General features: G+C 40.6%; 1 protein-coding gene across 1 annotated transcript in view; it reads right to left on the bottom strand.

Annotated features, from left to right (window-relative positions):
- The window catches only part of FREM1 (FRAS1 related extracellular matrix 1), a 131,226-nt gene extending 119,194 nt beyond the window's left edge, over positions 1–12,032 (bottom strand). Inside the window, exons 1-2 of the mRNA XM_087926602.1 lie at positions 11,151–12,032; positions 535–1,002 (exon numbers count right to left, since the gene is read on the bottom strand). Coding sequence (XP_087782728.1) covers positions 535–756 — 222 coding nt within the window. The 5' untranslated portion in view covers positions 757–1,002; positions 11,151–12,032. The remainder of the gene's footprint in view (positions 1–534; positions 1,003–11,150) is intronic.
- Between the last annotated feature and the right edge of the window lie 653 nt (positions 12,033–12,685).

Below are 12,685 nucleotides of genomic sequence, written 5' to 3'. Positions count from 1 at the left end.
AATCTATCCCATCGTTTCCTAGGCAGTATCTCTTCCTCTTGTTCTCCAAGATCATCTATACATTCCATTATGTAAGTAGAACATTATTTTTTAGATGAATAGTTGTTTTATTTGATGGCTATCATTCTCAAGTTTTTATTTTTCATCAGCCATAAAGTGTCATTGCCAGAGAGAAAATCGGCTAGAGCTCAGCACTCTATCTTGTCAAACAAATAGACTTCATCTCATCAAATAATCACTGCACAATTGTTGTCTGTTTGACAGGAATGCTTCTATCCAGTTATGCAGGTGTCCAGAGATACCGTAAGATTTTTGTTTTAGGAGTAGTTTGTCACGTACCACTGAATCAAAGGCTTTACAGAAGTCTATGTAGATTGCGTCTATTGCTTTGCCCTGATCGAGTTGTGTAGTCCATATGTTTTTGCAGTGTAAGAGTTGCAGATTACATGATAGTTTTTTCCTGAAACCAAATTGTTTATTAGAGAGTAGGTTGTTTGTTTATATATATTAATGCACAAGTTGAAATCCACATACCTGTGGGGTCAGCTTCCCAACTCTCTGGGTGACTGGCTCATTCATTACCACTTCTATTTTACATGCGTCCTTCTCTCTGGGGATGGAAAACTCCAACTCCTTTTGTGACAGGAAGACAGATTGACCTCTCATCACTTTTAGTCCCTGGTTGACGCTGACAAAGGTGGAGCAGGCGGTTTTCAGATTCAGCGCAAAAAGCAACAGAACCCAAATGCTTCCCATAGTGTTTCCAAACAAAAAGCACCTTGTGCAATGAGGGGTTTTCTTAATCCTTTGCAAAAAAACTAAACATCACAAAAATTTCAACACTTAAGTCAAGGGTTCCAGGAGACACTGTCTGGTATGTATTTTTTTTAGTAAGGATATGTGCTGCATAATGAAACCAGGAGATCTTGGAAAGTATCCTCAGGTTAATAAATGCATAGATCAATTCCAACCTTCAAAATGGTGGACATATTTTTCCAAAATCTAGACAGAGAGAGAAAAAATGCACAAAGGGATAAGTATTTTCTGAAACAGTTAAATATTGTTTTATTTATATAGGGCCTTCATTACTTTGATAACTCAATGTGGTGACCATACCTAATACATCTTTCTCGTTTAATCTTTTGAATCTATTTTCCAATGTAATGCCAAGATTATTTTAATGTTATATCTGCTGTTTTTTAAATCTCAGGATGGATGGATAGAAGGATAGATGGACAGACAGACAGATAGGCAGGCAGGCGGATGGACAGACGGACAGGCGGGCGGATGGACAAACAGACAGACAGACAATAAACTCCAGGAACACTTCAATATGTCTAAAGAGTAGCATGGTGTGACCAGTAAAACTTTCCATCATATCTACTAAATCACAAATATCTTCAGAAGTCTTCAGAAAGCTCCTTTCATAATCAGTATAGAAATAACTCATATACAAATCAACATACAAATAAAAATTATGCAAGGACATGATATATGATATGATATTAGTATATAATAATATTTAAAGCACTTTATGGCACGGATCCAAGATATCTGAAGACCTGACTCACCCAATGGGACTACCACCTCCAGTGGAAGGAGCTTACTTCAAAACCCATCTGCAAAGGAATTCTGACTGGCCCAGTCAAGAAGAGCCTTTTCAGCTGTCACCCCCTCTGCTGTGAAACATTCAATTATCTGGCATGAGACCTGGCCCCAACCTCCTGGCCTTCCAGAGGAGCCCCAAAAGCCTGGTTTTGCCAGGTGGCTTGGGATCCTGATGGGCATGTTCCTTGCTGGAGATGGTTTATGGGATAAGAACACATCACCCTCGTGAGATCCATTTCCTTAGTCTCAGCTCTTGTGTAACTTTTTATAACCATTACTATATTTATCTTTTTTTTATCATTTGTAAGCCACCCAGAATGGCTTTATTAGTGAGATGGGCAGCACATAAACTTAATAAAATTCCATTCTTAAATAATCAAAATAGGAAAACTACCTGACCCCTGTTTTTAATTTCATACCATTTTAAGAAACAATCTTTTTCTAGTACCCTGTTTCTCCAACAATATGGCCTCCCCCAATAGGAAGTCCCAGCATGTTTTATAGGCATGAAATAAAATTAAGCCCCTCCTCCCAAATTAAGGCCTATATTAAAACATGTGAAATGGGGGGAATGGTGGGGGGGCTTGCTGTTAGGAAGTACTTTTGTTGCTCACCCGGATATGGTGCTGCCTGCGTTGACCCCGATACGAAGTGCCCCACCAACGCCGAGGTCAACATCCAAGCTGTCGCCGCCCACCCAAAGATGCAAGGGGGGGGGGAATTAAGTCACCCCTGAAAAGACGGCCTAGCCATTTTTTCGGGGCTCAAAAAAAATAAGACCCGGCCTTATTATATGAGAAACACGGTAGAATGAGTTAGAGTAGAGTTTTAGAGGAGCACAGTGTATTTCTCACTAGCATATTTCTATTTCTTTTATATCTAGATCACTGTTTCTCAATCTTGACAACCTGATGATGTGTGGATTTCAACTTCCAGAATTCCCCAGCTAGAACACATCTTCAAGTTGCCAAGTCTGAGAAAAGTAATCTAAATCAGTGGTCACCAACCAGTGGGCCAGGGTCCACTGGTGGTCCACGAGAAAATTTTGGTGGTCTGCAGAGAAATATCCTCCCCCAAAGCACTCCCCCCAAAGCAATTAATCCAGGCTGCGCACGAACACAAGGCTGAGCCGCCCACATGGCCCACCCACCCGCTGGCCCCAACCCTTCAGCCGAGCACAAACGTTATCTTGAGTAGAGCCACACGAGCTGGAACCGGAAGGTAAGACCAACGGTGGGGGAGGGAAATCTGCCCGTGCTGACGTTGGTAGGAAAGTCGGTCCCATATTCTAGAGCTGCAGTAGTCACAAGACTGACCCTTTGGTCATCCTGGAGCAGCTCCTCCAGTCCATGGCAGCCCAGTGCATCTGGATGACCAAAGGGCCAGTCCTGTGACTACTGCAGCTCTGGAATATGGGGCCAACTTTTGCACCGATGTCAGCAAGCCACCGTCAATCAAAATTCAAATTAGTGGTCTGCAGGATTTAAAATTGTGAGTTTGGTGGTCCCTGAGATCCAAAAGCTTGGCGACTCCTAATCTAGATGATTGGCTGGAACAGTGGTTTAATGAATTTAAGGTTTGCCTCCAAATCTAGAAGCCTAGCTCTATAGAAAATGCCTGTGTCTTACTTACTTGGCATAACTTTTGTATCTCATGTACCTCATGTCCTGCTAGCTATATAAGATAGATGAATGAATGGATGGATGGATGGATGAATGAATTGCAGTGAACCCTTCCTAAGCCTGGCCAATGTCAATCCATCAAACGAGAAAGGCCTTACAGTATCGTTAAAAAAAAAAAAAGCCAAGATGGGAGCCACAATGGTGTGATTGAAATATGTTTTTTTAATGTACCATACACCAAATGCATATAAAAAGCAAGCAGAGCTTTGATCACAGAGCAGTGTGGTTGCCATCTTGATCTTTGCTACAGACCCCTATCTCACCACCAAATGTATGAAAGCATTTAATGATGTCTCTCATTCACCCAGTTATTTACCATTAGAGAGGTGAAAAGAGATGTCAATAGGTAGTCACCAAGTGATTGTTTTTATAGCTTTTATATGCACCATTTTTTTACAGATGGATGGAGCAATTGTCTGCCCACGATAACCACAGGAGTAAGGCTCTATCTATTCCAAATTATCAAAAATGTATAAAACTAATGCAGAAAATGAAGCATGAGGCTCAGTTTATGCAGGCAACTACATTATTAGGGGCCACGGTGGCACAATAGTTAGAGTGCAGTACTGCAGACTACTTCTGCTGTCTGCCAGCTGCCTGCAATTTGGCAGTTTGAATCTCAGCAGGCTCAAGGTTGATTCAGCCTTCTAGCCTTCTGAGGTCAGTAAAATGAGGACCCAGACTGTTGGGGGAAGTATGCTGACTCTGTAAACCGCTTAGAGAGGGCTGTAAAGTACTGTAAAATGGTATATAAGTCTCAGTCAAGGGTTTTCAAACTTGACAGCTTTAAGACTTGTGGACTTCAACTCCCAGAATTCCTCAGCTAACATGACTGGAGGAGGAATTCTGGGAGTTGAAGTCCACAAGTCTTAAAGCTGTCAAGTTTGAAGACCCCTGGTCTAAAATGCTATTGCTATTACTATTATTTCACAATTTCCAGCACCTGAGCTTTCTGTATATTATCATTCTCATGAATATTGCTTGATTATGTTTATCTGTGGCAACTGGCTCTCATATTTAGGCCTTTCCTGTCCAGAAGTTGTGAATGTGGATATGTAAATCAATTTTGAATTAATATTTTCAAGAAATATCATGTTTTGTATATTGAACCAAGGATGGAAAATGGATTTATCTTTCACTGTACTCTTTAAGTCTGCAGCAAAAATAAGTAGTATATTTGTCATGAATTTCACCATATAATTAAAAGACAGCCCAAGGCTTCTAAAAAGGATTTTATAATTGAGGTAGATCCTTTTCAGAAGCCTTGGGATATCTTTTAATTATATAATGATGAAGAACCAAAATACTCTGATGGCACACAGATGTTTTATATTCAGTTAAAACAGAGTCCTTTTTCACTGTAAGAAAAAAACAAACTCTACATAGCATCTTATAAAATCATGAATTGGAAACTGGGCATTACCTAAATGTTGTGTTCAGTTTCATGAGGTAATTTATAATCTTCTGTTATAATGCTACATGAGCAGTTCTGCATAGAAAATATGATTTTAGGGAAATAAGCTTTCTCATGCTTTGGGGGGAAAACGTCAAAGAAATAAAATGTTTTTGTTGGCAACTGTAAGAAAATAGATAAGAATTATAACCTTTTATACCTAGTGAAGCTAAAAAGTGTCTTATTATTTCTCCACAAGAGTGCTTATTTCATTTTTCTTTAAGAAAATACGGTAGCTATCTTCTCAGCCATTATTTGGTGCAGGTGTTCTGCAGCGGTGGTATTCAGCAGGTTCTGACCAGTTCTGGAGAACCAGTAGTGGAAATTTTGAGTATTTCAGAGAATCAGCAAATATCACCCTCTGACTGGCCCCATCTATACTCTGCCTCCTGAATCCCAGCTGATCGGCTGGGTCTTCTTTTGTTGCCCTGCACAGGAGAACGGAGCTGGAAAGCGGGTTAGTGGGTGGGGAGGGAATGGGTTTGCAATAACCTTCCCCCAGGAGTGGGGAGGGAATGGAGGGAGAGGGAAAGAGAGGGAGGGAGGGAGGGGGAGAGAGAGAGAGAGAGAGAGGGAGAGAGAGAGAGAGAATGTTTGCAGCTGGTCCTCCTAAAAGTTGTGTGCATCTTAAAAGCAGCAGAATAAAATTGACTTTGAAACACTTTAATATCTATCTAATAACAAAGCCAATATAGCTAGATAGGAAGAGTGCTGACACTCTTGAAGTCCAGAGAATACTGTAAACAGCCACGAAAACAGATCAATCCAGAATTTTCGCTTGAGGCACAAATGACTAGGATTGATTTATCCTAACCTGGACCCATTATTCAAAGACCCAGCTCTCTGGGTCTCTAATGCTGGGAAAGATGGAAGAGAGGAGAAGAAGGTTAGATGGAGTTAGTTTTACAGTGATGATGATGATGATGATGATGATGACGACGACGACATTGTTGGAAGATCTGAAAAACCATGTTAGAGATGGATCACCATGGACAAAAAAATTATATAGTCAGCAGGAGTTGAAAAGAACTTGATAGCACAAAATCAATTGCTCAAAAGCCTAATATGATATCTGCATTCTGAACCTAATGGTTAATCGTGTAGATAGTTCCAGGCTTGCAGATTGTTACTATACAATCTAGAATTTTAAAGTGGTTCCATCCCGTTTTCTCTTATTGCTTCTTTGGAAATTTTCTTTTTTAAAAAGTTGAAAAGAAAAATGAAAGAGTTACCCGGTCTCTCACAGTTTTCAGTCGACTGATTTCAGTACAAGTGTAGCAGAGTAAGGATCTATACGTTTTACACTTCAAAGTGCCACATAAAGTGAAGACATAAAAATAATAAAGCAATCATGTCAGTTCACCACCATTTCCTTGTGTAGACTCAGAAATATATATAGTCCAATACACAAACACAATCTGAGTTTTATCTGATGCAGTTCATGAAATGCTTCTCACTTAGTTAAAGGGCACAAGGGATGCTCACGATTGACAAAATATTGCTATTTATGAAAAATGCTCCTTCTATACTACTGATACCTATAGAATTTAGAAGTCCCTAATCCAACCCATAATCTAATCTATGAGTCAGCAGAAATGTATCCTGTCATCAATTGCATTGGTGCGATTCCCAAACTGCATTATGCCTCAGGAACAAGAACATCAAGTGGTGATGTCTTTTCAGATTTGGTACAGGACAAGGAAAGTAATTACATGGTTTCTCTGATTTTGTTTCTCCAGCCATAAAGCATCATTCCAAACATTAATCACTCTCTTTAATGTATGGTGGGGATTGTCTTTTTAGCCTGCATCAGGTTAACCTGTACCAGGTTGCTTTGAACAAGAGTTGAGCTGCGTGTTGAGTTGCCCATCTACCAGGCTACAGGTATGGAGGCGCATTGGAGTCCCTGCCTCTCATTCCATTCCATCCCATACCCCAGTGCTTTTCCCATTGCCATAAGCTGAGCATTCAGCATGCGAGAAAAGGAGCTTTGCATGTTGGTCACAGTAGTCCCTGCCTACATGTGAAGCTCCCTGTTCAGGTTTTCATTTCATGAGGAATTGAAGTAGGTCAAGCAAGAGCTAGATTGCCTTTAAGACCAAGGATTGGACAATGGTTCAAACACACATATACTTCCCCACCCTGAATTGTCTAGTTGGGATCCCAGATTGCACAAAGGATTGGATGTGTGATCAAGGAAATCTAAGTGCAGATCTCTTCAGATCTCCCAGCTGAAGAAGTGGATGATGAAGAGGTAGGGATGAGTCTGTACAGGGGTGAATTTTGCCTGCAGGTATTTTTTTGGGGGGTAAGTAATTGATGCAGATCGTTTTTAAAAAGACAACTTTAGTGCCATAATGTAACATGAACTTTAAAAGAGTAAAGAGAGCAATAAGATGAGTCTACAGAGTTTTGTAAAGGTGGTTTTGTCTTCTTTGAAATAAAAGACTCCCTTAAAAAACACCAATCCTCTTATCTTACCTTCATTTAGCAGAGAATGTTTATCTAAAAATAAAAAGAAACACAGCTGACAATTCACCTTCTCAGCCAATTTTTCTGAAGCCTTTGAAAGTCTGCCACAGGCAGGACTGTAACTATTTTAATCTAAGCAAAACATTTCATTAGGAAGGTTTTAAAAAAAAAAACATTGGAAGTCTCCCTCCCTCCCTGTCAAACAGGCCACTGAATCTTTGCAGACATGCTTACTGTCAAGAATATAAGCTTAAAATTGGGTTTAATAGGAAATGAAAAGAGAATTTCTAACCGCCGTCTGTTGGATTTCTTTTACCACGTTCCTTTACCTTAGTGTCAGCTTTTTGAGATAGTTGGGAAATCAAAACCATGAGTATTAATGCTAAAGCTATTGTAAGTTACAAGTAACAGAATCTTGCAAGTCTTAAAGCACTTCCACCCAGGGTGGGATTCAAATTTTGGAAGAACCAGTTCTGTGGGTGTGGCCAGGTAGGCATGGTCATGTGACTGGGTGGGCGTGGCTTCTTTTTTTGCAGCCACCCCTCCCCCATTTTGGGGGCCTTCTGGGAAGCCCAGGCGTTTTTGGTCCCAGAAGGCTTCCCTGGGGCTCAGGAAGGAAAAAAAAGAGCACGGGGGGCACACAGTTCCCCCCCATGTTCCGTTCTGGGGCCTCCTGGGCCACAGGGGAGCCTCCTGGGGGGGTCTTTTGCTGTCAGAAGGCTTCCCTGGGGCCCAGAATGGAAAAAAATGGAGCCTAGAGGGGAGGCGCAGTTCCCCCCTGCACTCCATTTTGGGACCTCCTGGGCCTCAGGGAAGCCTCCTTGTGGGGAGCGTGTTTGCTCCCAGGAGCTTCCTTGGGGCCCAGGAAGGCAAAAAATGGAGGGGGCGGGAGTGTGTGCTGCCCCTCCCCCTTCCATTTTTTGCCTTCCTGGGCCCCAAGGAAGCCTCCTGGGTGAAGCAGTAAGTCAGCTAGGGGAATCCCGGCACAGCTGATCATAGGAACAGCTGATCATCGGGAGAGTGAAAAAAAAAAAAGAAATACCTTAAGGAGTGGCTGGGCAGGGAAGAATGCAGTCAGCGATGTCGGGCATGCGCGCAATGTTGTGCATGCACGATAAGGACTGGGCGGGGAGGGGTGGGCAGGGAGGGCCGGGGCCAGCCAGGGGCACGATTTGTCGCTTCTCCAAACTGCACAGAATCATAACAACCGGTTCTATAGAACTGGTCCAAACTGGTAGAATCCCACACCTGCTTCCACCCACGTCCCCCCGCTTGCCTTTACTTCCTACAGAACTAGGGATGGTCCCTTCTTGGGCTGAGATATCTTTTGTCTGACTAGTGTCTAACTGTGGATCCTTCTTCTGTCTCCCAAGGTTATTCTCACTGACCATTATATAGAGAGAAAATAAAACCTGTCTAGTCAATCCGTAAACTTAGATCTCTGGGCTGGAAACTAAATCCTTGTATCTCAGGGAACTCCCACCCACCTGAGGCATCAATTCCTTTGGTAACTAGAAGTGTGGCAAACTGATGAAATATGCACCATGACATTACTTTTAGTACCCCTTTGAAGTTTTTGAGCTGAGTTTGTATCACAAGATCACAATGCAGAAGTCATCATTTCTGCCGCTTACCCTCCACTCCCCTCAGATTCCTAGACCCAAGGTTATAATGTGGGGAGTGGGGAATAGCACAAATAGACCTGGCACCAAAATTTTGGCTTAGGCTCCTTTTCTTTGTTTTTTTCCTTATTTTTTTTAAAAAAATCTTTCATAGACACCAGGAAGTTAGTTGTATTCATATTCACTTTGTTACCCTCCTTGTTTAAATGTTTATTTACTTAAGCAAAAATGTGGTACTTGATTCCAATGAACGAGTTTCATATCAGGGCAGCAAGTAGCAACTTTCTTTTTAACCCTGTAACTATGGTAGTACAACTGCAAACTATGCATATTTCACTTCTCTGTTGGAAGTAGATTTTTTTTCTTTTAACAGATAACAGATAATCAGAGTTGGAAGGGACCTTGTAGGTCATCCAGTCCAATTCCCCGCCCAAGCGGGAGACCCTACACCATTTCTGACAAATGGCAGTCCAATCTCTTCTTGAAGGTCTCAAGTAATGGAGCTCCCACAACTTCCGAAGGCAACTTCTGTTCCATTGGTTGATTGTTCTCACTGTCAGAAAGTTTCTCCTTATTTCCAGGTTGAATCTCTCCTTGTTCAGTTTCCATCCATTATTCCTTGTCTGGCCTTCGGGTGCTTTAGAAAATAGCTTGACCTATTCCTCTCTGCGGCAGCCCCGCAAATATTGGAAGACAGCTGTCATGTCTCCCCTGGTCCTTCTCTTCACTAGACTAGCCATGCCCAGTTCCTGTAACCGTTCTTCTTTTAACATTTAAAGAGGTATGTAGAAGAAACTAACCCTCCTCTCATCTCAGAAAAAGACAATCAAAATTAATATTTAAAATTACTGACTGTTGCAAAAGCAGATACATTTGCAGGGATGAAACTAATATAATGTTTCTGGAAAGGCATTCACCAGAAGGAAATGCTAGTCACACATTCAAAATATTTTATCCCCATTTTCCCTCTGTAAGAATTCTGAATACTGAATATTATTTCCAAATGTCTTCCCCAAAGACAAAAGCAACTTGATCTTTCAACTTCTTCATTTACCATGTTCTTTATGAGTGTAGGAGGATGTTAAAACAGAACCACAAATTGGAAAGCTATTTAACACTTTACAGAGAAAAATGAATTAAGCAGAAGACTCCAGATCTTGCAGATGTCTTCTGCAAGGTATATCTGACACTGCTGACTAAATATACCAAGAAAATATTAAAACTTTCTAGGTTTTAAAAAATCCTTTCAGGGGAAAAAAAAAACATTTGTTGGAAAAGAGTGAAAAGTTAACAGCATGCTAGATGAAAACAGTCTTCAGACAGACAAAGGAATTTTTACAATCCGGGGGGAAAATCCTTTGCACAGTTGGGATTTTGGATAATTCAGTTCTAAGCAAGTTAGAAGACAGATCCTGCTGAGTTTGATGAGATTTATTATTTAATCAGCAAATTTAAGATTGTGACCTAAATCCCATTAAAATCATTAATGTATTAGGCAGCATGTGTGCTGGATTGTGGAATATGTTCATTTCAATAATGAGCAGAATACTATTTCCTAAAACCTTGGATTTAGTTAGCATCTTAAAAATATAACATCATTATATTTATTTATTCAACTTATAACCTGCATTCATTTTTCTTTTATAACCTTGTGCTAATTGTATAAGCCCATCAATTCAATGAGATGTATTCTATTTTTGCCAGTCATTACTGAATTTTTCCTTTATTATAATATTTTAAAAGTTGCAAAAATATTTTTGATTGGGATTCAACATTTGTCCTGTCATTTGGAGCATGCAAAATTGCTTAGGAAGTTACACTGTTCCTACTGCAACGCTCTGAAAGATTTGCAATCTTGTTTAATAAAAAGCATGCGCTGCTCAGCTGGTTAAACATACTGTGTAAAATATGTTTCTCAGTTTCTCCCATGCTGAGAACCCTAGAAAAAGTCAAACCTCTTCCTTTTTCCAAGTTTTGTAAAGGCAGAATTTGAAGCAGAGTCAAGACAAGATGTAGGTGGTTTAAGACATGTTGTGTATAGAGTTCCACTATACAACATAAACTACTGAATTGATGTTACAACTTTCTTTAATGGCATTTTGTTACAATATTGTTTTTCCCAGTCGCGGTTAGATTTTTACCTCCATCCCAACAATTGTTCTCATGTAAATGGCTTAGGAAAAAGTCCATTCGATGAAACTTGAGCATTTACAACACATTGTTATTCTGCAAATATGACATTGCACCACTCAATTATTAGACAAAACAACTGAATCAGAAACAGAAAGAACAAAAAAAAACCATACTACTTACAGGTAACTGTGTCCTTTTCTTACTCTAGCCAAAGAAGCAGGAAAGGTAAAATGAGGCACTGACCCAATAATGTCTTGTTTAAAAGAGTTACAGCAGGAGTGGGGAGGGGAGAAGAAATCTAAGGAAATGGGGAGGGGGAAGCCGAAATTCCAGTCTTTCTGGTCAGCTTGTATTTTTCTTTGTAAAAAAACATCCGCATTAAAAGTCTCGCTGGCAAAGCTGCCTGCTAGACAGCTGCTGGCTTGAAAATGTCCAGAATACAAAAGCTTTGTGTGATAAGGATGTTCTAAAGATGCCTACAAATATTCTTACTGAGTAATTATTTTTTGGCAAAAAGCCTTGGGCCCTTCCTGTTCCTTCCTGCTGTTTCCCTCATTCCCAGCCACACACCCTTCGAATGCATAGGCTTCCCCCACCCCAGCTCTAGCACCTCCTTTCAGACATTCAACAGTTCAGGCATTGGCTCCCCTGTACTTGCCCCGGTTATTTTATTTCTTGATTGAGCAGCGAAATTTCAAAAGAGAAACTCTCTCTTTTATAGAGCATTCAAGATCTCTGTCCTCGCTGAGAAATGATAGTTATTCCAAAATCCACAACTTTCATCCAGATTGTCAGAAGTCAAGCTTTGCAGCTGGGGGAAAAAAGTGCAACAATTCCATGGTAAACAGTTTAAGAGCAGAACAAGCGCTCTTATTTTGATATTTGGAATGTTCACGTGAGAACATAGTATCAGATGCAAAGAAATATCAGATGTAAAAGAAATTGAGTCTAAGTTAGTTTATTATTTAGTTTTATTAATGTCTGGAATACTCTACCTGACTCTGTGGTTTCTTCCCCAAACCCCAAAAACTTTATACTAAGACTTTCTACTATTGACCTCACTGTTCCATATTAGCAGGCTTGAAACTCTGCGTTCCTATTGGTCTAGAAAAGCCGGGTCGTGGTTGGATGGCTTGAACGTTCCTGATTGGCCCATACAGGGTTTGCCGCGATTGGCTGAAACCAAGCGCGGCACACTCAAAGAGTTGTCATTGGCTGCCTAGCCGCGGCCAGCTCTATAAGAAGAGCTGCCACGCGCTAGGTTTCCCCAGTCTCAGAATCTATCTATTAAATAAAGAGCTGTTGTTCACTACTCAAGCCTCGTCTATTCATGCGACCCACAGACCATACTTAACACTCACCCCTTTCCTTAGAGGTCTGTAGGGGGCGTGCATAAGCGCACCAACGTGCCTACCGTCCCTGTCCTATTGTTTCTTTTTATTTTTCTTATATGTATCCATTTCATGTATTCATAACTATGTTTATACTTACATCTGTTATCTTATAATCGCTTGACAAAAACAAACAAACAAACAAACAAATAAATAAATAAATAAATAAATCCAGGCAGAGGCATTTTCCCATCCTTCAAAATAATATTTTTGGCAATGCACCGTGGGAAGAACTCCCACCCTCTAATGTACCTTTACCTGGGCAAAAGGTTAAAATTTACAATCAGGATAAAAGTCAAGAAATGGGTTCAACACCAAGATTAA

The sequence above is a fragment of the Pseudonaja textilis genome, chromosome 2, assembly GCF_049901715.1.
Source record: "Pseudonaja textilis isolate UNSWEBS1 chromosome 2, rPseTex1.2, whole genome shotgun sequence".
Taxonomy (NCBI): domain Eukaryota; kingdom Metazoa; phylum Chordata; class Lepidosauria; order Squamata; family Elapidae; genus Pseudonaja; species Pseudonaja textilis.
This window is presented reverse-complemented; position numbering and strand designations above follow the sequence as displayed.